The sequence below is a fragment of the Ochlerotatus camptorhynchus genome, unplaced genomic scaffold (assembly GCF_037179485.1).
Source record: "Ochlerotatus camptorhynchus isolate MF236.1 unplaced genomic scaffold, CSIRO-AGI_Acam_v1.1 ptg000316l, whole genome shotgun sequence".
NCBI lineage: Eukaryota > Metazoa > Arthropoda > Insecta > Diptera > Culicidae > Ochlerotatus > Ochlerotatus camptorhynchus.
This window is the reverse complement of record NW_027040804.1, coordinates 3244502-3271166: the sequence shown is the minus strand read 5'-3', so window position 1 is coordinate 3271166 and position 26665 is coordinate 3244502. Positions and strand designations below refer to the sequence as shown.

Here is a 26665-nt window from a genome sequence, read left to right as displayed (position 1 = left end):
TTAGGAAAACGCTCAGAAACTTGCTAAGCAATTCGAGAGTTCCCATACTTTCAGTTTGGGTCTTACTAGTCTTATTGAGAATCAGGTTGCTCGGGATTATCTGAATATTTTCTCTCGGGAAAATATTTTTGTTGATTCCTGGCGGACTGGTTTTGACGAATTAAGATCTATAACTTAAAAGTTTCATAATATGAATGCTTCAAGTGATGATGGAATTTTCTATATCCTCATCAAAAAAACTCCCAGAGAGTACCTTGTCTTTCTCGGTAAAATTATTTAACAGATGTTTCCATTTGGCATACTTTCCTGATAAATGGAAAAATGCAAAAGTTGTTCCAATTTTGAAGCCGGACAAAAATCCAGCTGAAGCTTCTAGCTACCGTCCAATAAGTTTGTTTCTCTGAGTAAACTTTTTGAAAAGATAATTTTAAATAAAATGATGCTTCACATCGATACGAACTCAATTTTTGCAGATGAGCAGTTTGGATTTCGCCATGGGCATTCAACTATTCATCAACTCTAAAGAGTTACCAATTTAATTCGTTCAAACAAATCTGAAGGCTGCTCAACTGGAGTTGCTCTTCTAGACATATAAAAAGCATTTGCTAGTGTTTGGCATTGCTAAATTGAAAAAAGTTTAATTTTCCACTCTATTAATGAAATTAGTTCAAAATTATTTAACTGACAAAACTATGCAGGTAAATTACCAAAATTCAAAATCTGAACAACTACTTGTTAGAGCAGGAGTTCCGCAGGGAGCATTCTTGGGTCTATGTTGTATAACATTTTCACTTCGGACCTAGCTGATTTGCCTCAGGGTTGCCACAACTCTTTCTTCGACGATGACACAGGCATTTCTGCTAAAGAAAGTAGTCTTCGTGTTATTTGTAGCATACTACAGAAAAGTTTAGATATTTTCTCTTCTTATTTACAAAAATAGAAAATTTCTCCCATCGCTTCCAAAACTCAACTTATAATATTTCCACATAAGCCTAAAGCTTCCTTTTTGAAACCCAGTTGTAGTCACTGTGAACGGAGTTCCAATTTCCTGTTCAAACCAAGTGAAATATCTTGGATTAGTACTTGACCAAAAATTAACTTTTAAAAATCACAATGAGGGCATTTAAGCCAAATGTAACAAATAGATGAGATGTTTGTATCTTCTTATAAAATCCAAAGTTTGCCTGACGAATAAACTTCTAATGTCTAAACAAATTTTTAGACTGGCCCAGGTTTATGCTGTGCCAATATGGTCTAGCTGTTGCATTACCAGGAAAAAGCACTTCAAAGGATTCAGAACAAAGTTCTGAAGATGATTTTGAATTTGCCTTCATGGTACAGGACTACCGAGGGACATAGAATTTCGAATGTTGAGAATTTAGAACAAATGTCCAACAAAATAATTAATAATTTCAGGCAAGAATCGTTCCAATCCTCAATTGCAACGATTAATTCCCTTTATACTTAGATAAGATTTAGTTTCAGTTTTTAGTTTAAAGATGTCAATTGTCATACTGACATGCAGGTTTTAAAAACCTGTTTAAAATACTGAATTGCCAAGGCGGGAACAATGTAAAAACACTTAGATATGTATCATAACAATTAAGGCTGGTAAGTTACTGCAGTAGCTGAAGCACCTAGGTTAAAATGAAATGTAATTAATTCTGCATTTGGAACAAATTAAGAGTTAAAAAAAGAAGCATAGGGTAAATGTAACAACCGTTAATGCATTTTTGACATTTTGTGCCTATTTGTGCTTGGTGTAGATAATCAATGTGATATACAAAAGGTAAGATACGAAGGCATCGTGAGGTGACCACCATCCAGAGCTGTGAAGGACCATACCAGAAGACCCATTGCATAGTTGATTTGCATTGTTGTATAGTTGAAGATTTTCAGAACGAAACTTGATCAACCAAAAGTCTAGAAAATATAGATCTATGATCACCTAATGGTATTTGGAATATTTTCGGAGCCCCCTTGCATCATGAGGGAACATCCAACATAAATTGATGAACAGTTTGAGATCTTCAGTACAATAGTACCAGATCAATCTGAAGCCTAAAACAAATATCCAGACGACTTTATGGAAATCTAAAATCGCATGCAGGACTTTGGAATAATTTCTAAGCTGCCGTATTTCATATCAAAGAAAATCTGTGCGATGCGATATGGATTATGGAATCATACCTGATCAAGCTGAAATCTAAAACAAATGTCCTGAGGACTTTCTAGAGATCTATGATCAGCTGGAGGTTTTTGGAATAATGTACAAGCAACCTTGTATCTTGCGAGGATTTCTGGGAGATATTATTTGAATAGTTGTGCAGTTGAAAATCTTCAGAATAATACCTGATCAAATTGAACAAAAATATCTTGATGATCTATGACCACCTGAAGATCTTTCGAATAATTTATTAGCAACTTGGGTTTTGTGGATGGCTTCAGCCATTATTGAATCATTGGTAGTTTTTTTCTTCAGCTATTGCTATATGTGACCATTCTCAATCTTTTTTTACTAATTTGTTTATTTGGAAGACTCAATCGCGTTAACTTTACGGGGCCGATAGTTCATTGTTCTTTGTTTGTAACAAAAGTTCACTTAATTCTATGTCTAGTGGGAGTTGGGCCGAATACTCGCGGCTTACCCGAGGTTAGAAAGGTACATTATCGAAGGATAGGATCAAGGGAGGAGCTTGGGGGTAAGGTTTCGTTGTCTCAGTGATCAATATCTAGAAAATTGAATAAAATAATTTTAATGCGTTTAATTTGGGTACATAAGCCCAGAGCAAGTAATTTTCATCATCTAAAAAACTTAAGCTGCATAAAAAAATAATAAAAAAAATGATCGATTATCCGGAGTGACTTTTTTTTTAGTGTCTTCGGTGAAGTTTTTGTGCTGAAAAAGTGCCTTCTTTTGGTGGTTCTCAATTAACTGATATTCAAAAATCAAATTTATTTTACAACTTATAAGGTTAGTTGCCTCCCTAAGCGGACACCCGCATCCTAATTCTTTTGGTAATCTACCCAATACTATTAGACTTTCTGAATTTTCTTATTTAAGCTCATTTTTTTTTCCTTTGGTTTGTTTTTTCCGTCGATCTTGTTTTCCGTGCTGAGCACCAATGCTACCAACGCCAGGAAGGCAGCTCCCACACCTGGACCCTACCTATCGACCCATCAACTCATGAACCGGGGACCAACGGCTTTACTTCCCATCCGAAGGAAGGCGTGATCAGAGATGTTATGCCTCAGAACATCTCAGCGGCGCCGGCTGGGATTGATCCCAGGCCTGCTGGGGTGAGAGGTAATCACGCTTACCACTACACCACCGGCGCCGTTATTTAAGTTCATTTGATGATTATAATATCTCATTAGTCAAATTTGAAATACCTTAGGACTTAATATCAGAATAATTTTGAGATTTTAGTCAAAACTATGCTGATTTTTTCTCAGAGATTTTCTCAGAATTTGGTAAAAATATTGCAGCACTTCTTTGGAATGTGAAAAATTCTAAAAACATACCTTCAAATTATGAGAATATTAAACATTTTTCATGCAAATTTTTCCAGGGACCATAATATGTTTTCCAAATCAGCGATATGTATTTTTTTTTAAATCTCACATGTCAAGTTACAAATTATATTCGAAGACTATGGCAGTGCCTCAGAATCATGGAAATTTTCTTAATTTTTTTAGACTTGTGTTAAGGGGCTGTCCATATACAAGGTGGACAGTTTAGAAGGGGAGGGGAGCAAGAAAATGTTTCAATACATCAGTGGCTGTTCATTGGAGTGCTTCATTTTGAAAAAGAAAAATTGTTAACATTCTTATAGGCAGTGTTGGAAAAGTTCGCGATATTTCACGAAGTTCACCAAGGGAAAAGTTCGCGAATCATAGTGCGTTTTCGCGAACTTTTACATCACTGCTTATAGGCTACCCTCCAGTTCGATTCATAGCCCCACAATTTGAACTTGTGCAAAAAATGGTAAAGATTAAAGAAGGTTTAGAGGTCGTGCAAATGGTTTGAAATGTGTATGGGAATTACTACGGAAGAATTTTAAAAATCCTTTATATCGCCAAACTTTGCTTCTGCTGATCCAAATGTCCAAACGATAGAAATACAAACAAAAATAGCAAAATAGGATAGATTGCCAGATTTAAACGTCCAAGACAACAGCACCAATTTAAAAAAAAGGCTTGATAATCATTGTAATGACAAACACATTTCAATTTTTGCTTCACTTGGACAACTAGAACCAAAGTTTAAGCGATGTTAGTGAAACTCAATAATTTCCCACAGTAATTCACCGAAATCCTCATAAAAACTTCAATCCATGGCACGACCTCTAAACCACAATAAATATTTGCCTTTTTTTTGGCATAGACTCATATTTTGCAGTATTGATTCTGACTAGGGGCAATAAGAAATTTATCACCTTTTTTAAAAAATGAAGCACCCAATGAACAGCAAACGATGTGTTAAAACATTTTCTTGCTTCAAGATCGATAAATCAAGTTCAATATTTCTAAAAAAAAATCTGTTTCCATGTAAAGTCTGGTGCTTTGAAATCATTACGTGAATTTATTATCAGAACTACCTTTAAAACCTTCTTAGTGCGTACTTGTAGTTCTAGCAATTAGATTGCCCGACATAATTTTCTTGGAATGCTAGTCTAAGCTCCTTTGGAGTTCTCTTCAATATTCCCTTCAAAATTCTCCTTTATATTCACCTATAATTTTCATCATAATTCTTATTCAATTTTCCTTAGCATTTACCCTGATAATGTTAACTAGGATGGAATCTTCCGTAGAGTTCATTTGATGCTCTCCTCGTAGCTTCCTTAGAATTCTCATTAGTTATCACCAGGAAAGGATGATACATTTATTATATCACGCTCCAAAGGGGAAGGGGATGTAATATTATGTGATAAACAATGCATTAGATGTAGAAAAAACGCGACGAAAGCGTAATTTTTACTTAATTTCACGTGACATAAGTAAAGCATGGCCCAACTAAGAGGTGATCGGAACTGCCTTGGAAGCAATCCTTATTTTTTTCTTGAAGTTGTCCTAAAAAAAAAATCCTTAAGATAATCCTCTTGATTTATTCCTAGAACTTCCTGCGAGAATTCTTTTAAGAGTGCGTCTAAAAAATTTAAAACAATCCTCGATGAAATTTTTTTCCATAAAACCACGAATGAAGATGTTTTTTTCAAGTCCTAAGAACCAAAGCAAATTTTCAACGGCTCCGGTGGTGTAGTGGTAAGCGTGATTACCTCTCACCCCAGCAGGCCTGGGTTCAATCCCAGTCGGCGCCGCCGGGATGTTCTGAGGCATAACATCTCTGATCACGCCTTCCTTCGGATGGGAAGTAAAGCCGTTGGTCCCCGGTTCATGAGTTGATGGGTCGATAGGTAGGGTCCAGGTGTGGAAGCTGCCTTCCTGGCGTCGGTAGTATTGGTGCTCAGCACGGAAAACAAGATCGACGGAAAAAACAAACCAAAGGAAAAAAAAAGCAAATATTCAATGTTTTGATATTTGCATGTAGGTAGAAGTTCTGAGAACACCAACGTGAGCTCTCGTAATTCTGAAAGTTCTTTTGGAGATCGGAGTATTAAAACCGATGATGGAGTTTCGAAAACTACTTATTTTATGTCAGATTCTTTGAACTACTCTGCAATGTGTATTTTTTAGAAAATGTTCAACATGTTTAAGAAAAGTAGTTTTTCTCATTTTATAGAATTCCGTTTATATGTTACTTAGAATTTATGGAATTCCCAGCCCTACCAGAACTCTAGTAATCTTCTAGTCTCTTAAACTAATTCTAAACCGTATATTGGCACTAAAACGTTATGGAGGGTAACATTTTCGAAAGTTTTTGCTCCATAAGTTACGACAGATGCCATAATTCCCGAACCATTTAAGAGATCCAAGAGTTCTGAGTACTTTAAGAATTCTTAGAATACAAGAATTACGCAGTAATTACAAAGTATGGACAAAAAGTGAAAAGAAAATTTAGGATTCTATTAATTTCTATTTCTCAAAACCTTGAAGGAAATATAATAGGCAGTATGAAAATAATAATTGAAAAATATCTGATTCCACTTAATTAATTTCAGTATTCAGTTGGTAGTCGATATACGTATGGATACCAACATTAATTTAGTGAATGGAAGATAACGTTTTCTGCTGTTTTATTTAAGCATTTAGCTAACAACCCACTACTTGAAAAAAAAATATGCCGTTATTTGAATGGAACAAGGCCCTGTATTGTATTCGACGAGTAACAAACGCATAAAGTACGGACCTGGCTTGCTGTCAAGAGAGGTGAGAGGTTGAGAGAAGTAAAGCCGGGTTTAGATGAATCATTTCAACGTTCAACTCACTTGATCTGTTGGACTCGGACTTGCTTTATTCGATCTCACCTTAATTGGGTTTGAAAAACTTATCGCTCTTTGTGCATCATCTGAAAGAGCTTCGTGTTCTGAGCACAACGATATTTTTTCGTACGTAACTAACAAATTGAAAGCTCACTCCCATACAAAGTCCCACCGAGGGGCGCTAAGATGGTAATGCTTGCTAACGTAGTCTCACTTATTTAAAATACTTTCAGTATACCAAAATTGAAGATTTTTTGGATTTCAGTTCCATTTCTAAAGCATAAAATAACCCTTAATGGTGTATTCAGATCTAAGAGGGAACTACAGTAATGATCCGATTTTGTCAGCCCCCTTTTTGAAACCATTTTCTAATGTTCTCGAAACCCATGCGCTTTTTCAGTGGCCTTATTGCACCAATGCATACCTTAAACATCCATCTTGAAGGTGAATGAGAAAGATTTGGAATTACGGTGATGTGAAATTATTAAAAAATAAAAGACTGATGCGCGGAGGGGCTTGCAAAATCGGGTCATTACTTTAGTACTTTTATCTCTCTCGTACTTTCGCAAAATCTCGCCCTGCGCGTGAAATATCGCTCAGAATGGAATTCACCTTAAAGAACCCCATTGTAAGACGATTTCCAGAACGGGGTGAGTTAAATTCAACTCACTTGCCTCATCTGAACCCAGCTTAAGCGAGTGAAAAATTTGAAGAGACATGTGTTCGATTCGGCTTGTTTCGTCATCGTCACCGTCAGTCATGTAAGTGAACGGACGATGAGTAGACGCTTGCGAATCTGATCCTGTGAGGAGTGAAGGTGAAAGTCAGTTCAATTTACGATTACACCAAAATAGGTTAAGGCTGTGAACCAATAGCCGAGTTAAATTTAAATCGTGGCTAAAAGTGACATTTCGAAAGTTATTTTCCATGTTTGAAAGTCCATGTGTTATCGATCGACCGATTTTCGAGTAGAACTCAGTCACGGTTGTCAAAATCTAACTTCTTGAGTGTCAGAAATAACCACGCTCTGTTAGCAGGGTTATTCCTAAGAGAAGAGGTGACAATACGGGGGCGAAAATGAACCACTTTTTTGTCAAACGTGAACCAGCTCCTGATTGGCCGATTTCATGTGCGTAAAATAGAGATAGAGATAGATAAAGATAGAGTTAAAGATAGAAATAAAAGAGCAAGAAGCCAATTGTCACCTCTTCCTCTTAGGGTTATTCGATAGCTTTCCATCAGTCACTTTTAACGACGAGTTTAATTTAACTTGCCGATTGCGACACAGCCTAAATCCCAATCTTAGAGTACCCCGATGAATAAGATTTGAATCAACAATCGTAACACAACTTAAGATCTCAAACATGTTTAAACATGTGAAATATCATCAAACCATGGTCGAAATGGGTGCATTTCTCCTACAGACTGAATGCGCTACATTCTTATCTGAAGATTTATTGTGCCTTTAACATAACCAATTTTGCATTTACTTCTTATCGGGAGATAACGTGTTCCCTGCATTCCGCAGAAATGCACAAAGCACCCAAACATTGTCTCTACCAATTTGACTAATTCTCATTTTTTTTTCGTCTCCCTATCATCTCATTTCAGGACCCCACTCAGTCACGGATACCACGGATCGGCAGCACCACGAGCAGTAGAATCCCAGTTCCCGGATCGATTCGACCTTTACAAGCACGATTCCACCAGTCAAAACTAGCGAAACCCTCCTCGATCCCACCACCGACGACCCCGTTCGCCACTCCAGCCACACCGGCACCGAATGGCTTCCTGAGGCCTCTCAGGTCTGCAGCGGTCAGCATCGCCCGATCCTACTCCGGGGACACACTATGCGGTGAACTTAGCCCGCTTCCGGCTCTAGCCGCTTCCACTCCGGCCCCGGCGCTGAAGCCCACCAGCGGATTGGAGTTCTACCGAAAGCTGGAGCTGGCATCAACCGAAAATCTGCATGATACATTTGCCGTTGCGTCATCGCCGTTGTCATCACTATCTAAGCGAGGCCCTGCTGCGGTGGATTACAACGATGACGGCCTTATGCTGGTAGACGAATCGCTGGAGCTGGTCCGTGCCGATAGCACAGACAATATATTGCTGACAGAACTTCAGAACGGCAGCATCAACATGTTGAAACCTGCGTCCAGTAACGAAACCGTGACGCTCAACTGCGACGGAAACGTCACGTATGAGGTCAAACGTAGCGAAACGTTTGTCAAGTTGTCCCAGGAGTCGCTGAAGCTCGGCGGTAGTCGAGAATCATTGAACCGAACGAGGGGAGCGTCATTGTTTCAGAGTAGCAGCAAATCGAGTGGCGAATCGCCGATTTTTGACAAAACACATTCTGTTTTGATTGATTTGGGAGATGGTAAAGGAGCATTCTGTTCGACAATGGTCTCCGATCGACCGATGAACGTCACACAAAACATTCCAAATATTACTGCGGAGATGGAAGCTTTGCCGCACATCAAACGGCAAAGTTTACTGTACCATACTAATGAAGTGCTCAGCCCGGATCGGCTATTATCTGCGGAGTCGATGACTCCGCAGCGTCCCACTAGACTGACGTTCAATCTGAACGAAACTACGAATCTTTTGCACATTTCTGACCCGGTGGCGATATTGAACAAGACACAAGTTTTCAGTTCAACTATGCACTCGCCTCTGGCTGTAGGGTCGATCGAGGATGTTTTAAACGTAACGAGGGATATCCAGGGATCCAGTTTGGTTGCCGCGATGCATTTGGGGGTGCCACTTGACGTCAGTGCCGGAGATCGAACGTTAACGGCGGAGGATTTCGAAGGAGGTCGACTGAAGTTAGGTGAAACCATGAATATGGATGACGGCGGAGCAGTGAGGGATATTTTTGATCTAAGCTTAGATGAGCCGCCTTCCGTCGGGAGGGAAGAGGTGCCAATACGGCCCATTGAAGGGAGAACTTCAATTCCAGCCAGACAGCGATTTTCGTTTGGGCTAGATTTGACGGAATGTACGTTGGATTGTTCGATTGAGCTGTGCGATTCGTCACTGTCATCGACCAAACCCCATATTAAATCCCCCGTTTCGACCAGTTTGACGAAGCAAGGCTCGTTCGAAATGGACGAGAGCTTGGGAATTTTGACACCGGATCAGATGAAGGAATTTTTAGACTCTACAACTACGAATACAAACAATACGAACAATTTGGAGCTCCAGTTGAATACCGGTTCCCACAAGCATGGTCTCCATCATTGCCGGATAGATCAAACTCCATCGCCGGAGGAGCTCCCATTGGACCCGGTGGGCGTCAAAACCGACATGTCGGACATTATTCTACCCTCGGAGATCCTTTCGAATGCCGGACCGATCATGTACCAGGAAATATCGCAAACTGATTCCGATTCGAAGACGGATCAGATGACGAAATCTGCCACCTCCAAGGTGTCCAACAGCTTTATAACGAGCATCACAAGCATCACCAGTTTGGACACCGGGTACCAAGGTGATGGGGAAATGTCCCGTCCAGCAAGTCGCGGAGCCGACCACTCCCCATCGAATGGGCCGAAGATCAAGAATCAAGCCGCAGGTGTTTGGAATGTTCCAGCGGCTCAGCCAGCTCCTGTTCCGCGACGACCGGATCCGATGACGGATAGTGATTTCTTTACCGAAAGTGATGCCGATGATGTGTTCAACCGGGGAGATCGAAGGGCGCAGATAATCGATGGCCAACTGTACGGACCGATGCTGCAGGGGGCTAATGTATTCATAAATCAACAACCGCAGAATGAAGATTCGTGCATGGAGTCGAGTGGTATCTTTACGGATGTGGAAAATCGCGGGGAGGATGATCTCGTGCATAGAAGGTCCGAGAACGAAGACCAAGTGGATCGTGATGAAGCCGAGAATTCCATGAACGGGGTAGGTCAACTGGTTGGAGATAGCGATATGAGCCCCGACGTATCCACTGATACGATCAGCAGTAGCAATACTGCTTGCAGTCAGAAGAAGGTGATTCCGGCGAACGCGGGGAAGATCGAAGGCGGTGCTAATTGTTTACAATGTGCTTCAATGGATCCATCAGCGAATGCAAACGCCTCATCACCTGCACAAGTCGTGGAGAAGAGCTTCGATGGACCAACGCCGCCGGAGAGTGACGTCACTAAACACGTTGTCACACCTTCGATAAGTGGTGGCGCCGCTAATACAACAGCGACGTCGCAGATCCAACCGTCACCGTCGGTAACCTCTCTAGTGAGCGACGTCGACAGCCGAAACGATAGCGAAAACATCGCCGTTGGTATTGGTGCTAGCAATAAAGCCGAGAGCGCAACCAACATCACCATCGTCCGAGCGGGCCCAAATGCTAGTAGCAGTACCGACAGTTTGTCTGGCGCGCCCGTCGGTAGTGGAGGTATTAGCAGCAATAATGGTTGCGGCAAAAAGCCCGGCTCCAGTCGTAAACAGCAGAAAAACGAAACCAATTTGGTGCTGAAAAAACATGAGATGTCGTCGCGCGCGGTCAAGTCGCGCCTCTTCAAGGAAAGCCCCGTGTCGAAGGCGTCGCGTAGTGTCGGTGGAAGTGCCCTGAATCTGGACATCGAGCATGAGTGCGAAAATCAGGAAAACAAGCGTCCCACCAGTGCGAATCGCGGTGGCTGCGGTGGTGGCCCTCGTGCTAGTGGTAGTGTCGGAAATTTAAGCTTTACGAAGAAATCAGCCACCCCGAACAAATGGGACGCAGTGATGAGTAAAATTGCCGAGAATAAGGCGGTGATCAAGAAGAATTTCAGTGATGTGAAATCGAAAATCAGCTGCGGAAAAACGGTCGTGTCGACGTCTTCGTCGTCCCTGGTGGCAGGGCGGCGTCTGGATTCGCCGGCGTCGCTCAAAAGTCCACCGTCCGAATGTAGCAGTGTGGGCAATCGGAGCATCGGTGCCATTCCGATGACCGGTGCCGGTGGGAAGCGGACCATTTCCGGATCGGTGAAGCGGTAAGTAGCTAGTGCTGCCCTTTTGCTATCAGCTGGTTCCAATTTTGCTTTGTTATGTAAACAGAGGCTTGTTTTCAATTCAAGTCAAACATGGATAGGTCTAATCAACCATTCAAATCTAGTCTGGTGGATTCACGTGGCTGGGATTACGATAAGGTTTTCTATAGGCTATAATGCGATGTTTTGTTTTCGAGTAGATTTGAACATTTGTCTACACCGTCATCAGATGATTGGGGCGCGATTGAATGAGAAACGTTTCGATGAGCGTGATTTGTGTTTTTGTTGTGATTTTCGTTGATCATGCTCCGCGGAATTATCACAATGCGGCTAAACACGGTGCTGAAAATTAGCTTGGGCATGGTTGAGAGGTTTCGCTTCGCATGCGGTGGCCCGTATGCACCATCGTAAGTTTTCTCTTGCGAGAAAGGTTTTATCAATTTAATGCGTTTCACTAGAAATACTCAAGAGATGAGCGTAGAAAATACAACATGACATTTCGATTCGATCTAATGTAAGTCTTCTTCTTCTTCTTTTTCTTCGTATTTCAAGCTTATTGCATATCTTATTGCGTGCTTATTGCGTGCTCTCAACTTAGTGTTCTAGATGCACTTCCACAGTTATTAATTGAGAGCCTTCAATGCCTGTACCATTTTTGCATTGGTATAATTGTGTGGCAAGTCCAATCATACTTCTATGCCCAGGGAAGTCGAGAAATTTTCCAACCCGAAAAATTCCTAGACCGGACCGGGAATTGAACCCAGCCACCTCCAGCATGGTCTTGCTTTGTAGCTGCGCCTTTACCGACTGAGCTAAGCGAGGCCCCAATCCTATGTAAGTGTGGGACGTAAATAATATACATAGATCAAGTAATGATCATAGTTGGAATTTTGATGTTGATTCCATAAATGGATGGATGGATCTTCAGAATAATACTTGGTCATTGTCTTGACAAAAATAGCCAAAGTACCTTACGCTGATCTTTAAAAAATTGAAGGATTTTGGAATAATTTCTGACTATTCTGCTATTTTGCGAAAATATCTCAGAGCCATTATTTGATCTATTGAACAATTGGAGATCTTCAGAATAATTCCTTATCAACCTTCAGTATTGAGAAATGGTCCAAAAATCAATATGGAGAACTTTGATCCACTGAAGAATTGGAATATTTTATAATCATTCTTCATTCTTCTGTCTTGAGAGAATATCTTAGAAATCTGAATTAATTTATTGATCAATTTGACACCTACAGGATAATACCAGATCAACGAGAAGTCTTGACAAAATATCCAAAGATCTTTTTGGAGATCAATGATTAACTTAAGTTCTTTGAAATAAATCCTGATCAACCTGATTCATTGACAAAATATCCAGATGCAATTATGCAGTTCTTCGATCAATTGAAAAAAATTTCTTAGAAACATGATTTGAAATACAGAATAGTTGAAGATCAACAAACTAATACTTGATAAACTAGTAGTCATGAATATTTATCCAGAGGACATCATTGATCTATTGAACGTTTTTGGAATGATTCTTGATCAATCTGCTACCTTGCAAGAATATCTAAGACATGACAAGATAATCATTAATCAACAAGAAGAATTACCAAAATATCCAGAGAACATTATGCAGGTATTTGACCAACTGAAGGACATTAGGATGATTCAGGTTCAACCTGCTTTCTGAAAAATACGTGATATTTGAATTGCTAGACAGAAGAGAGAATTGGCAAAAGCGTGAATTGCAGTAAATCTACAGTGTTCAAGATTGTTAAGATGTTTGGAGAAATCTGTTCTCTTGAAGATCCGAAATCTGGGCGTAAAAGGGGGTATCGAACCAGAAAAAGGAGCTGGTAGCAGTACGCTGTTTGAAATCACATAAACCGTGTTTCGTTCGTGAAATTACCAAAAAATAGACATTAGCGTCGCCAGTATATCAAAAAACATAACAATATCAGAACCTACAGGAAGCAAGAAGCACCCAAAAGGACGAATTCACAGAAAGCTTCTTCAAAAATATGGTTTTGGAACTTGTATGACGTTCTCCTTCAAAAGCCGAACCGGTGCATTTTAAAGGACGATGAGACGTACGTCAAATTGCATACCAGTACACTTCCCGGGCGCAATTTTTCAACGTTGAGCAGAGGACAGATGTGCCTGATGATGTGCATAAACCGTGTTTCGTTCGTGAAATTACCAAAAAATAGACATTAGCGTCGCCAGTATATCAAAAAACATAACAATATCAGAACCTACAGGAAGCAAGAAGCACCCAAAAGGACGAATTCACAGAAAGCTTCTTCAAAAATATGGTTTTGGAACTTGTATGACGTTCTCCTTCAAAAGCCGAACCGGTGCATTTTAAAGGACGATGAGACGTACGTCAAATTGCATACCAGTACACTTCCCGGGCGCAATTTTTCAACGTTGAGCAGAGGACAGATGTGCCTGATGATGTGCGATCCATCCAAACCGAAAAATTTGAAAAAAAAAAAGTTTTGGTGTGGCAAGCCATTCAGCGTTCGCAGATTGTTTTAAAGCTATTAAAAAATCGGTATTTATCGGTTTTTACTATTTATTTAATTTTATATTTTTGCCATTTTTGAAAGCGAAAATTTTAACGGTGGGATTTGAGGGGAATTGCTTTGTTTGACGGCTTTCTCAGTCTTAAAACACTCTTTAATATATTTAATTTTATTTTTAAAATTATCGTTGTCCTCAACTGGTGATCAAAATTGTTACCATGTAGTGTTTTTTTTCAATTAAATATCATTAAATAAAACCAAAATATGGAAAAACAGCCGCAACAACGACTAAACTATTGACAATAACGACAAACAATATTTTTCCTTGAAAAAAGCCACAACCTATGGCCGAAATGTCGGTATGATTACATCGTAGTCGTTGCAGTGGTTTAAGACTGAGAAAGCCGTTATTCAAATCAAAATTTTAGCTTTTGAACTATGATCGGAAAATTCCGGAAGAAAACTCCGGGAATGTTTGAATTAGCTTCTGAATGGAGCTGAAAAAACATCCAGAGAAAAACGAAAGAAGCTCTCCTGGATGAAGTTCGAGAAAAGCTGGAAAAACCTCCGGGAAACTTCCGAGACACGAATTGAGGAAAAATTGCGGCGAAAATTTAAATAAACTAACGGAAAAAAAATCGGATACCACATCCAAAGGAAGCCAGAAAAGTTTCGAAAACCGGAGGTAAATTTCCAGAAGTAGCCATTTCCAGGGAAAGCCAGAAGAAGCTCGGAAAAACCTTCCAATATAAGTCGAACAAAAAAACCTTTGGCTTATGGTCAAACTTCCAGAAGAAGAAGAAATAAATTTCTGGAGAGGCTGACAGAAACTTCCTAAGGTAGATTGGAAAAAACATCTGAAGAAAGTCGGAGGCCAGAGCGCTTACGGAACAGTCGAAAGAAACAAGGACATAATTCCGGAAGAAAGAGATTCCTGGAGGATGTTCTAATGATCCAGAAAATTTTTCTGATATTCAAAAAACATCCCTGAAGACTCCCTGAAGTTTTCGGAAGATTCCTGAAATGCATTTAGGAATATTCTATAATTCCTCGAAATTCCTTAAAAGTTTTTGTAATTTTCCTGAAATTAGGGACTGTTTTGGAATTCTCTGGCCATCCTCGAAGCGCTCGGAACTTCCCTGATTATAATAAGGCTACCGAAATATCTCTCATCATCTTAGAAAGTCTCTGAACTTTCTTGAAGATTACGAAATCGCTGAACTGCTCTCACAATTTACTTGAATTTATTGTAACATCAGCATAACATTGCAGTTCTCTGATCTTCCCGATTTTTTAAATTTTTAAAAGCTATCGACACTGCATATAACTTCCCATAAAATGTTCTCACAATGATCTTATGTTCATTTAACTTCCCTTACGAATCCTAAATTTGCATGGACATTGCTGAAGTTTTCGGAAATTCCCTGAGTTTCTCGGAACTCCTTTATAATTTCAGCAATTTCCCTAAGTAAATTAATTCATATGTCCTGATGTTCTCTGAGCTTCACTAAAGTTCATGAAAACCATTAAATTTCCCTGAAGTTCTTTGAACTAGTGAAGTTTCCAAAATATATATGATGTTTCCTTCAGTTCACTGGAGTTCGCTGAACTTTTCTGAAATTTCCGGGTTTTCGATTTTTTTTTAATGAAGCTGTCTTTAATTTATCGAAACTTACACAAAAGTCTGAACTTTTCTGAAGTTTCAGAACTTCTTAAATGTGTCTGCAGCTAGTGTGGATCCGCAATAAAAATCTGATTGCATCCTTATAGCTCCGGGAAAGTTAAAAAACCTGGCGGGAGACGATGAAAGATTCATTCGAGCGAAGGCTGAAGAAGCTTCCAATGTTATGTGGAAGAAAATTCCAGGGAAATCAGGAAGTCTAAAAATGAAAAAACTTCCGGAAGTTAAATAATGTTCAAAATATATTTCTCGATTCCCTAGGAATTACCAGTAAGAGCCATCGACTATTTCTCGATGGATGGGTAGCCAAACACAGTGAGGAAATACAAACATTAGTCGAAAGAGTATCAAGCATAAGGCATCTTTAGAGATGATTGCTTAGAATTTTTGAAGGCTAAAAAAAATATGAGGTATTCAAGAAGATACAAGTCTCTCACGAAAATTTTCTCCATAATTCGAGCGCGAGCAGGCAATAATTTAAATAAATTTAAATAATTTTGATTATTTAAAAAAAACGGTATAAAATCTTAAAAATCGGTATTCTAACGAACCTTATCCGTATATCGGTATCTAGTTTGGAAATCGGTATAAATACCGATAAATCGGTATATCTGGCAACGCTGGCCATTTGCTCCTGTGGCTTGAAGAGTTCTTCTTATTTCTCAACGGGCACAATCAATGGAGAAAATTACAGAAAATAATGAATCAAAAAACGGCTTCTACCCATCTACCGAAAGCATACTGATCCTCCATTGTTTTGACCGGATCTGGCATTTGCTCACTTTGATTCTGCTATGTTGGAGATGCTCAAAAAGGAAAAAGTTTATTTTGTCGAAAAATTCCAAAATCCTCCAAACTTCCCTGAACTGCGTCCTATCGAAAGATACTGGCATCTTAAGAAAGATGGAAGAGAAGCAAGCTCTGTTGACTGCTTCAAGAAAATTTGGTCTGCAGCACAACGAAAAGTTAAGATGAAAGGTGTGCAGAATCTAATGGGCGATATCAAGAGAAAAGTCCGAGCGTTCTTTAGAAATGAGAAGTACATTCAAACTCACGTGAAATCGGTCATAGTATGTTGATTTTCATTTACATAAAGTAAACTTATGAATTTGCTCGAAAATAAATATTTTCCTTTGAGTTAAAGTTAAAGATCTTCAGAAAAATATCCATATGAATCGCCAACTTATCCAGAGAACATTATGCAGGGCCTTGATCATCTGAAGGCCTTTGGAATAATTTCAGATCAATCTACTTTCTTGCGATAATATCTTAGAGACATGACTTATTTTATTTAACAATTAGAGATCTTCAGAATAAGAGGCAGAATCTTCAGAATATTTTCTGAGCCACCTGTAATCACGAGAGAATATCCAAGAGGTGTTAATTGAAACGTTGGACAATTGCCGATCTTCATCAATGTCTTTGATCACCTGAAAGTCTTTCGGATAATTTATGACCAACTTAGTATCATAACAGAAGCAGAATCTTGAATTGAATTGTTGGACAGATGAACATCTTCAGAATAATACCTGATCATCCTGAAGTTTGAAAAATATCCAGCGATTCTCATGAATAAATATCCTCGAACACTTGAAATTCTTTGGAATAATTTCGGAGTTTGCTGGTATTATATGAGATTTATGGATAGCAAGATATCTCCAGAATACCTTACTATGGTACCATAAAAGAATATCTGAAGTGTGATTTTAATTGTTGGGCAGTTGTAAATCTTAAAAATTATACCTGAATAACAAGGTCTTCGGAATAATTTTTGAGCCGCCTGGTATGATATGAGAGAATATCTGAGAGAAGAAATTTGAATTGTTGGATAGTAGGATATCGTCAGATTCATACCTGATCATTTTGAAGTATTGAAAAAATATCTAAAAGAATTTATAGAGAACTCTGATCACCTGAATCTTTGGAATATTTTCTGAGTAACCTGGTGTCATGAGACAATATCTGAAAGATGTGATTTGAATTGGGCGTGGACAAGTGGTGTTCCAGGTACCATTCTGAATGTGGCCAAAATCTGACATGAGCCAAAATTTATCATGCGAAACCACATTAGCAAGCGACGTCGGTGGTGTAGTGGTAGGCGTGATTACCTCTTCCCCAGCAGGCCTGGGTTCAATCCCAATCGGCGCCGCTGGGATGTTCTGAGGCATCTCTGATCACGCCTTCCTTCGGAAGGGAAGTGAAGCCGTTGGTCCCCGGTTCATGAGTTGATGGGTCGATAGGTAGGGTCCAGGTGTGGGACCTCCCTTCCTGGCGTCGGTAGCATTGGTACTCAGCACGGAGAAACAATCCCACCTCGTCATGACCAAAATCCGACAGCTCAAATCCCAAGAGACAACTAGATCAATGGTTATGTTGTTAAAATTATTAAGTTATATCACAAGTCCAAGTCTCGGCTTGCAAAATAAATAATAAAAGTGCATTTCCATTGGACAACGAATCCCTTGCACACGATGGCGACACAGTGTCGGGGAGCCTTTACAGGGTGCCGACTACCTTGAAAATTCTGGAAAAACAGGTAATATCAGAGAATTCATTTTTGGACCTGGAAAATCAGGCAATCTCAGGGAATTTCATTCGAATTCAGGGAATTATTTCTTAATCTCAGAAGTATGAATAAATTTGCTAGTTTCAAACAACTTGTGTAGTTTGAAGATGGTTGTTCATTTTAAATTTTAAATAGAGTTGCGAATTTGTGGTTGCTCAATGCTTGATGCTGCATTTTTGCAAGTTGAGCAAGAATTACTCAAATAAAAGAGGATTTTGACGATTTTGCGCCTAATATAAATTCAGCTGGGTGTTGACACATTTCTGAGTTGAACTGAGATCCTGAGGGTAGATAAAAATCCATTTCCGTAGACACTTGACATTGTTAGTTGTTGCAAAATTTAACATCCACATTTGTATGTCTTGGTCTCTTAGTAGATGTTACATTTAATTGCTTTTGAGTAAAGAGCTAAGAGAAGAGGATGATTTTTGTTTCTGACCACTTGTAGTTCCTGCTCCTTATTGTGTTCTAAACACCCTGATTAGGATAATGGTCTTGCTTGGGTGGATTTTTGTCATTGATGCTTGGAGTAGCACTTTTATGATTGAAATATGATTCAATGTAACGTAAACAAGCATTGCCTCGACAGCCTAGAGTGGCTTTATTGAGTATTCTAGGTCTTCATTGTAAATCTGATTAGCTCGAAAAATTAGATTCTCAGTGAAAGGCGAAAGCGCTGTTTTTACGATTTCCCACCATAGGGATCTGGCCGCAAATGGCTTTTGGTTAAGCGCATTAACCGGAATAATTTTCTTGCGAAGCTGGGTCTCAAATTGTGCTCAACGGATTAAAGACAAGTGTTTCATATGTAAGATGTAGGAGAACTGGTTGAATTTCAGTCCCTAGCGTTGAGTTCAGAAACAGTCCGAAAAGAACTTGTTTGTAGATTGATATCGACATGATTGCAGTTTCCTTCGCTATTAATCATGAATTGAACTGCTTACTACCGGAACTGGTGTTTTTAACAGTAATTATAATTATCCTGAATTAAATAGCTTAAACAGGTATGGCACGGTACCATTCAACCGAAGACGGTCGGATTAATTAACAGTCATCGAACGCCAAATTCAATTTATGGATTTACTACAACATTCTTTAGGGAGTCTGACGGCTTGCTCAACCTTGGTACCTGGAACATGTTTGGATATGAACAATATAGTTTTGGATACTCATTGTGACTTCCATTAATGTTGTTGTTGAATTCTCATGTGATATATTATAGTATTTGGATACCATAATAACCTGAACCTGTTATTTCCATATCTCCGGAACCAGTTGACCGATTCATAAAATCTGGTCTATAGTAATAGTTTTGTGGAAGCATATATTTGTGCCCTAGAAGTTTCGAAGTGATAATAAGATCCATTAAAAACAAGGCTTTCAATGTGATTTATTTCAAATCCCATCTTTTATGCATTGCGCTTTACCTTAAGGAAATCATTGACAGTGAAATTGATTAACTGTCGCGTAACATTTTAAAGGGGCCTTTCAGCTTCTGTAAACAAAACTTGAAATATCCTTTACGTGTGTAGCGAAGGTAAGAATTTCTCCTTTCGGATGATGTAGTTGGTTTGCATAGGCAAGTTTTGATTCGCGCGTAAAGGGCATTGCAAGTTAGGTTTACCAAAGCTGATAGGCCCTTTTCAGGTTTAACGTGAGAACTAACAGTTTTTCCTCGTTCAGTCATTCAGATACTTTTACATAACTTTTATTTCTAGGATTCTGGTACTAAAAAACTTAAACTGGACTTATTCAAAATCTTAGACTTGTGAAATTTTGAAGGGAAATTTGTGCTTCCATTATGCAGGGCTGGTAGCAGGTCACTTTATAGTGACTTGGTCACTATTTTGAAGCCAGTCACTAAAAAATCACTTTTTACACCAAAATGTCACTAAAGTCACTATTTCCTTAAAAATAGTCACTAAAGTCACTTATCACTACTAAAATAGAGAGAAATTTTAAAATATTAACAAAATGTTTAGATTGAGTAACTAAGAATGTCTGTAGTAGTTTTAACAAAAAATCTGTTAAAAAATGGAAAATTTCAACCAGGATGACCAAAACTTTAGAAGACCCAGAAAACTATTAGGAAATGCCATCAATTTCGATTAAAAATCTGGGAAAACATACCTTTTTTTCCCAGAAAATGAATTGTAAATCTTTTTTTTCCTTTGGTTTGTTTTTTCCGTCGATCTTGTTTTCCGTGCTGAGCACCAAAGCTACCGACGTGCCAGGAAGGCAGCTCCCACACCTGGAACCTACCTATCGACCCATCAACTCATGAACCGGGGACCAACGGCTTTACTTCCCATCCGAAGGAAGGCGTGATCAGAGATGTTATGCCTCAGAACATCCCGGCGGCGCCGACTGGGATTGAACCCAGGCCTGCTGGGATGAGAGGTAATCACGCTTACCACTAGACCACCGGCGCCGTTGAATTGTAAATCTTGTAAACATTCCAAAAGTATTTGTCTGCGATGGATTTTCAAAAGTCTTTCAAGGATGATTAAGAACTTTAAAAAATCCAAAGTAAATTTTAAGATAATTTTAAAGGATTCTAGGGATGACACCAAGATATATCAGAGAAGAATACCAAAGCACAGACTACGAAAGTTTCATGTTAAATTAAGTGTTCTGAGGACCGATTTCTTTATTTCCACTCAAGCCTAAGTTTACCTATATATTTAAACCTGCCTTAACACATACGAGAGTCGCTTTTGATTATTGTTAAAATTATTGGAGACGCAAAATTCAGCTCCGAAACAATTTTGGAAATAATGATGATTGGATGAGGATTCTAGGTCCAATTCTAATAAGAATTCAAAATTGGTTCTGAAATTTTGCATAAGGAGCTCTGATGAAAATTCCATGGAAATCCCTTGAACTCCAAAGATGGTTCGAAAAGAATACTGGTTTGATTTCTGAAGATACTTCTAAGAGAATTCTAAAGAGTTCGAAATAAATTCCTAGAAGAATTCCAATAGAATCGAATTTTGAGGGTTCTGTTATGGATTTTTGTTTTGAGAATTCTGAGGAAATACTAAATATTGGAATTCTAAAGAGAATACGAATTGAATTTCCAATTGAATTGAATGCAGGGAAGAAGTCTAAGATTATTCTAAGCAGCAAATTTAAGAAATTTCTGAGGTTAATTTCATGGAAATTCTAAGGAGAATTTAAATAAATTGAAAATTGATTTATCGAAGGAGCCTTCAGGAAGTTCCTAGATGAATAAAAAAAAAATCGAAAATAATCTACTTTAACTAATCGTGTGCTATTACTTCATGTGTGAATTTAACGATTCTCAAGTCGGAGATGCTCAACTTCAAATATCAGACTTAAAGTGGAGATGTTATACGATCGATTAGGAGATTAAATTATAGAGTTGATAGTTCCATTATAGTACGGTAGTGTGAAAATTGTATATACAAAGTAGAAAGCGAGCAAAGGACAATTTTGAGGAAGGTATAAATCAGGTAGTTGTTTGCGTCAGATGGGACTTGAGTGTGAAACAATCAATAGAACTGTTTCCGCACATCGAAGGTACATGAGCAAATTGGCGATCATTCCTTTTGTCGGTGGCAGGGGGAAACACCCCTCACCATCCCTCAATAACGGATGAGCTTGGAAAAGGAGATGCTCTACCCAATTCGTACCTTCCTCAAAATTATCCTTTGTTCGCTTTCTACTTTCTGTAAACAAATTTCACACTATTACGGAACTATTAACTTTTTACTTTCATCTCCTCATGTATCGTATAAAATGTCCACTTCAATCCTTATATTTGATGTTAAGTATTTCCAACTACGAAAAAAATATATTTCCAAGAATTTCGTTGATTGTTCTGAAGAATTTCAAGAATGCAATATTATTTTTGTAAAAGCTTATTTGCCTCAAAGTTAAATGACAAGGGGAATTATTCTAAAAAAGTTCTTGAAATCATCCTGAAGAAATTCTGAAAAAAGTTCTCAGCGAATTATCAAAGTTATCTACCAAGTTATATCCAAATTTTAAAGATTTCGAACGCAGAATCAAATTCAAGATCATAAAAAAATGAGAATTACTATTTGCTAGTCATCATGTATAACGTAGGCAAAAGCAAATTATTCAATTCACTTCAAATGCTCTTCACAGGAGATTCCGTTGTGAGATTCGATTATATTAGAGGATTTTTTTTTTTTTTTTTTTATTATAGTCACTTTAACACTCTTGGGTCATTCGTGACTTGTCCGGGGGTGAGATTTGAACTCGTGACTTTGGCGTGAGAGGTATGGATGTTAACCACTACGCCGGGGTCGCCCCCTATTAGAGGAATTTATGAAATTTGATTTTAAGTTCCATGACATAAATAGTTTATTTCAATATCAAACCGTATTTGAATTTATAAGTTACCATATAAATGGTTACTTATTTAGCATTTTTTAGTCACTATTTGGTCACTATTTCCGTAATTTTAGTCACTAAAGTCACTACTATTATATCGCATCAGCACTACCAGCCCTGATCATGGTGATTTTTAAAAATTTTAAATTCCCGCTATTATATATGTATTTTAATAATGTTTTAAAATTTAGAAGATCGACGTATTGACTCAAGTTAAATTGAAGTTCTGCGCTTATTTATTATTTGTTCGATTTTTCGTTATATTTAGTGACTATTATGAAAAACGTTCCAAATCGGCAATTCAGCAGATAGAAGATGTTGTTTCCGTTCTTTGTTGCAAAAATTTAAATCTTGGATCTTATGCCTCAGATACATTTGTATGACCTACTATGAGCATGAGCCTTATTTGTATAATACATTATGAGCACATCCATGGTCATACTTGCATAGTGTTTGTATAGTTATTGTATAGTGCTTTACTTTTATATAGTTATAGATTGCATTTTTCGGAAAATTGTTGAAAACACAATTTACTGTACTAAAGTTTTTACTCGAGTCACCATTTATTTAATTCTTTATATGCTTCACTTGTAAAGCAAATCATGTTTAAATGAAAAAAAAAATGTGATGTTATATTTTGATAATGAAACGAAATTGGTAATTTTATGCAAGCAAAATCATAAAGTCTTCAAATGATATTAATTCAAGACAGAGGATGGTATTAAAAAAAAAAAATAAGGTGACATCTGAAAGGCCACATAACAACATTTGAGAGTAGAGCTAATTAAACAAATTTGTTTTAGATATAATAAATTAGCTGTAAAGGCACATAAAAATTATCGCTAATAACATGCCGAGAGTTTGTTTAATTTCGTTTGAAAGTTTTGTTCTTTAATTAAAACAAGCTTTATTTTTTCGTTTTTATCAATGGTGAAAGAAATACTTTATCTAAATATTTTATTGGAACCTATTTATTATGATTATGAGTCGCAGAATCAAAGTATTTGGCATTAATTAAAATTTTATTGATATTGAAAAAAAAACATCAACTACATTATAGTCTTTACATCTATCGGTACCCAGTCTTCAACCCCTCTAAACCCACCACCTAACTAGTTCACTCAAACACAATTCACTATTTCTTGTATATTGCCCTCTCGACATCGTCGTCGCCAAATTGACCCATTTTTCTGATCGGGCAACCGAGTTGAACTTGTGCCAAACAATCGACGACCGACGAAACAGAAACAAATAAACGCTCTCTGGCACGATGTCATTATCAAAAGCATCGTTTGTACGCTTCGGGCGGGCGGGCGGATAGCCTAGGCTCGCCTAAGTACATGACCCGGCGACGATCGACGCCAACCGACGCGGACGGCTTCGACCGACAACATTCGTGAAGCTCAGTCATCCATCAACGCGCCCCGCAACTGCTTCGCCTCGCATCCTACAAACCTAACGTACTCGCGCAAAAGTAGTACCCAGAGTAATCGACTTAACCAGGTGCCCGAGATTTTTCAAACGCGGCAACCTATTGTTAGTGGCAAACACAGGCAATTACGAACATTGGTTCAAAGTTATTTTCCGATCGTAAAGGCAAGCAGTAACTATAGAACTATTACGACTTTAGTTTGCTTGCCAATTTACTCGATATTTGCTCAAAAAATTACGACTCTCTTGGGACAAGATTTTGATCATCACCAACCAAGAGCCAACCAAGTATGATGACATTTTTCTTCTATATATGGCAGGTACGAGCAAAGAATGCGATGCTTCACTTCCACCTACTCAATATGCAGAGACAAATATTTATGCAGCTACACGTCGTAGTCGTAGTCGTCGTTGTCGTCGTCGTCTGTGAGCAATTAAATAATAGGCTGGTTTTCATTATCATCAGCGAACGTCCGTCAGTGGCCCAGTGGAGTGGACTGGCGAGGCGAGCTTTCGATGGTCGGTGCAGGTTGAAGTGATGAGAACAGCTGTTCGAGCAAGAAATTCGAATTGACGTTTGGAGCTGGGGGTAGGTAGCCTTAAAAGCCTAGTTTATATGATCGAATACATATCGTTCGCATGTATGTTAGCATACATACTCGTCGCTCTTGGCGCTAAATGAATGGTGCAAACAAGCGGTCGACGAAAGAGCCAATGAGAAACCGGTTGTTTACATAATAAAGGGCTGCAGGCGGGACGTATGCATCATTTGGTACTTTGTCCATTGTGCATTGAGAATGGGTTAGGGTTTTACACATTTTCTGGATCCCGTGAATTCTGGAGAAGTAAAACCACCCATTAACAGTACATCAGTTGTACGAACTTTTGACGTAGGACTACGCTGCTAAATGTAAACTTTTTTTAGCAGAACATTATTTCTTGTCGTTTCTGCTCATATTTCTGTGTGACATCTATCGGAAATAAGGCAACTAAGCTGCCGTGACCATGACCTACTAACAGGGGCCGTTGCGACAAGGCAACGAACATTCCTGTATAGCACGTGGCGGTCAAACGATACTATTTAAAAATAACAATAACAGAAAAAAAGCAAGAAAACATTTACATTGAATGATACCTTGTTTTATGGATTCAGATTCACATTATAAGTCACATCACAGACAAACAGACATAACACTCGCAAGTTGTTCATCGAACAAGCATTTAACGGTTAATTTAAAAGTATCGTAGTTGGTAGTACCGCCACCTGTGGCGCGCACAGTCAATTTCCTTGCGTTTGACGTTAAGACACTACCGCCATCTGTTCAGCTTACTACCCACCACAGTGTACTCAACAGATGGCGGTAATGTTTTAGCGACGATGTTTTACTTTGAAAAATATTCAATGTGTTATGTCTGTTTGTCTGTGGTCACATTATTGTCTACACATTTCGTCGGTTTCATGCAATACTGATACAAGTCAAAAAAATTTCTTTTTCGAGATTTTGATGGCGAATGACGACAAATAGTGTGAAGTTTCATCCCACAAAAACCTCTTTTAAAAATCGTGAAAATTTGAAAGTCATATATACTACCCATAATCGCATATCAGTCCCATCTTTGCTTGATTTCCTATCCATATGGGACTGATATGCGATTATGGGCAGTATAGTTGATAAGTATGTATTCGCTAATGTTTCGAAATAGCCAAAAATAAAGTAGCATTAAAGGCACATTTTGAGTTGTGCCTATGTTGCCCATATAAATATGCAATATTATTGTCCTTAATCATGTTGTTTTTTTATCTTAAGGACAGTTTCATGAACGTTAGGAAAATTACTGGACCTTTAATGAAGGTACGAGATCTTCTGGAAAATATTTATAACTTTACGTTAGTTCCATTAACCACATGAAACATAAAGGAACCTTCATGTTCTGAGATCTTCAAAAGAATTCAAAGAATTTAAAGGGAGGTCTGAAAACTTTAGGGTAGTTCTGAGTACATCCAGAACTACCCTGAACCTTTATATTAGGTTAATAACTTCAGGCTAGTTCCATAGATTTTACGCACCTTTGGGAACTTAAGTGAAGATCAATAGCTTTAGGGCAGTTTCATTAAATTCAGGAAAATTGCAGGAGTATTACAGATGTTGCCAAAACTTCATTTGAGCTTGACGATCTTAAGGGACGTTATTTGAAATTTGGGGCAGTTCTGAGAACTTCAGTGCAGTTCCATGAATATCAGGAAAATTGCAAGAACTTCAGGTAATTTTCGAGATGTTCCAAGAGAATCATCACGGAAGTGCTGATAACTTAAGAAAAAATCGGAAACTTCACAGCAACATTCATGGAACAGCAGAGAACTTCAGGACGTTTAAGACAGTTTTATTACTTTCAGGGCGGTTCCAGGAACATCATCAGAACAGTGATTAGAGCTTCCCGAGCAGGAGAAAATGAATATCAAATTCAGGTATTATAACAGCATAACTGGCAACCTGAATATGGTATTGACGAGCCTGACATAAAGAGTGATACGATCAAAATTTAATCCATCAAGAATGCGTGAAAATTGATGATTTTTTTTTTCTTTTTTAATCCAATTTGCTGCTCTTCTCGTTTAACTCCTCCCATCAGATTCTGTACCTCTTCCACTTTGTTCGCCGCAGAACGCCAGTTTGCCTTAAACTGCTTCTCGCTTCCAACAGTTGTTTGGG

General features: G+C 38.4%; 1 protein-coding gene across 2 annotated transcripts in view; it reads left to right on the top strand.

Annotated features, from left to right (window-relative positions):
* toc (toucan) overlaps positions 1 to 26665 on the top strand; it is a 494668-nt gene that overhangs the window by 154699 nt on the left and 313304 nt on the right. For both annotated transcript variants that reach the window (XM_065229539.1, XM_065229538.1), the window contains exon 3: positions 7995 to 11368. In XM_065229539.1, the coding sequence (XP_065085611.1) occupies positions 7995 to 11368 (3374 nt within the window). The remainder of the gene's footprint in view (positions 1 to 7994; positions 11369 to 26665) is intronic.